Here is a 1,762-nt window from a genome sequence, read left to right as displayed (position 1 = left end):
TATATATATATATATATATATATATATATATATATATATATATATATGATTAACAAATTGGATTACTGTATTAAGATGTCCTCCATATGTCTATTTTTGTGCCAGTTTGACAAAAAAAATTTAGTTAAATCATTTTAACCATTTAGACAAATATATTTTTTATTATTGTTACAACAATTGTGTTTATTTTATTAAAACACTGACCATGTTTAAGACATTGCTTTAATTCTGGCTTTTATTACAATACAGGATTCTGCAAATTACTTACAATGTGTTATCGCGAGAATACGTTCAGCGTGCGTAGCAACCACCGTTGTCCGGCATTTTTGCACCGCCCACTTTCGAGAGTAGCAGAATTTGGCCAATCGTAACACGTCTTGAATGCTATCAGCCAATAGGAGCTGTCGTGGGCGGTCCCAATTATGTCAAGTTCCGTGTGGAAAGTTTACCGGCTCGGGTGCAAAGTTTCAGCCGTCTGCAAATTAGAGCTCGTCGGCAGACGTGTCTAAAATATGCTGGTAGTGACGTCCACGGTTACTAAAGTCTAGAAACTTCCTTTATTTTTTTTCCCCCTCGTCGTATGTCTTCATGTGTAGCTGCCTGGTATATTAGCGTCGGTCGTATCGTCTCCGGGAGGCGGTTGACAGATGTCCGGGGAGGTCTGACTGAGAGGACACGGTGAACTGACTCTAAACTTCGACACAAAAGGAAGAGAATAGATTTTAAAAATGGCCTGCGAGCCCAACCGAGCCCGTTTGCTGTGTATGCTGTCGCTGACTTTTAGCTTCTTCGTGGTAGAAGTGGTGGTGAGTCGTATCACCGCCTCTCTGTCGATGCTGTCGGACTCCTTTCATATGCTGTCGGACGTCATCGCGCTGGTCGTGGCTCTGGTCGCGGTGCGGTTCGCCGAGAAAACCCACTCGACCAACAAGAACACGTTCGGATGGATCCGCGCGGAGGTGATGGGGGCGCTGGTCAACGCCGTGTTCCTGACGGCGCTGTGCTTCACCATCGTCCTGGAGGCCATCGAGCGGTTCACCGAGCCCCACGAGATCGACAGCCCCTTGGTGGTGGTCGGGGTCGGCGCCGCGGGGCTTCTGGTCAACCTGCTCGGGCTGTGCTTGTTCCACGGCCACGCCGGCGGAGGCCACGGCCACTCCCACGGGGGTCACTCTCACGGGGGTAAGGGCAAGAGGGGGAAAGCCGTGAAGGCTGGGAACGGGTCGGCGGGAGAGGAGACCAACAACCTGGTGGGGAACCACAACAGCCCGGGAGATGTGAGACAAAGAACCGGTGAGTGGAATCCTTCGACATGAACTATAGGTTCTTACATGATCACCCATCAGAAGAGACTGAACTCTTTATTTGTTGGGTCACTGTATCCTTGGAAACCAGTCAGGCATAAAAACAAGGCTCAGGTGTCCTCCTCAGGTTTCTGTCAGACTCAGATAAGAAAACTGACATATGGAAATATTTGACAAGTTTCAGACTGAGCAAAATTAGTTGTTTTGATCACTAATTCAATTTCCACACTTAATTTTATTCAAGTGGATTAGTTGGACCTAAATTAGTAATAACTAGGGATAGATTTGCTGTTTGCTTCTGGATGATTTTTGGTCCAGGTGTATAGTTATTTTCCAGGTGTAGTTTCTATGGTTCAGGTGTAGTTTCTATGGTTCAGGTGTAGTTTCTATGGTCCAGGTGTATAGTTATATTCCATGGGGAGTTTATATGGTCCAGGTAGGGTTTCTGTGGTCCAGGT

At 46.4% G+C, this 1,762-nt stretch overlaps 1 protein-coding gene across 1 annotated transcript in view; it reads left to right on the top strand.

The window, feature by feature from the left end:
* Positions 1–453: 453 nt before the first annotated feature.
* Positions 454–1,762, top strand: part of slc30a1a (solute carrier family 30 member 1a) — a 5,324-nt gene continuing 4,015 nt past the window's right edge. Inside the window, exon 1 of the mRNA XM_037685547.1 lies at positions 454–1,293. Within this exon, the coding sequence (XP_037541475.1) occupies positions 729–1,293 (565 nt within the window). The 5' untranslated portion in view covers positions 454–728. The remainder of the gene's footprint in view (positions 1,294–1,762) is intronic.

Source organism: Nematolebias whitei, chromosome 12, assembly GCF_014905685.2.
Source record: "Nematolebias whitei isolate Nwh7 chromosome 12, NemWhi1, whole genome shotgun sequence".
Taxonomy (NCBI): domain Eukaryota; kingdom Metazoa; phylum Chordata; class Actinopteri; order Cyprinodontiformes; family Rivulidae; genus Nematolebias; species Nematolebias whitei.
The sequence above is the reverse complement of the archived record's forward strand: the minus strand, read 5'-3'. Positions and strand labels throughout refer to the sequence as shown.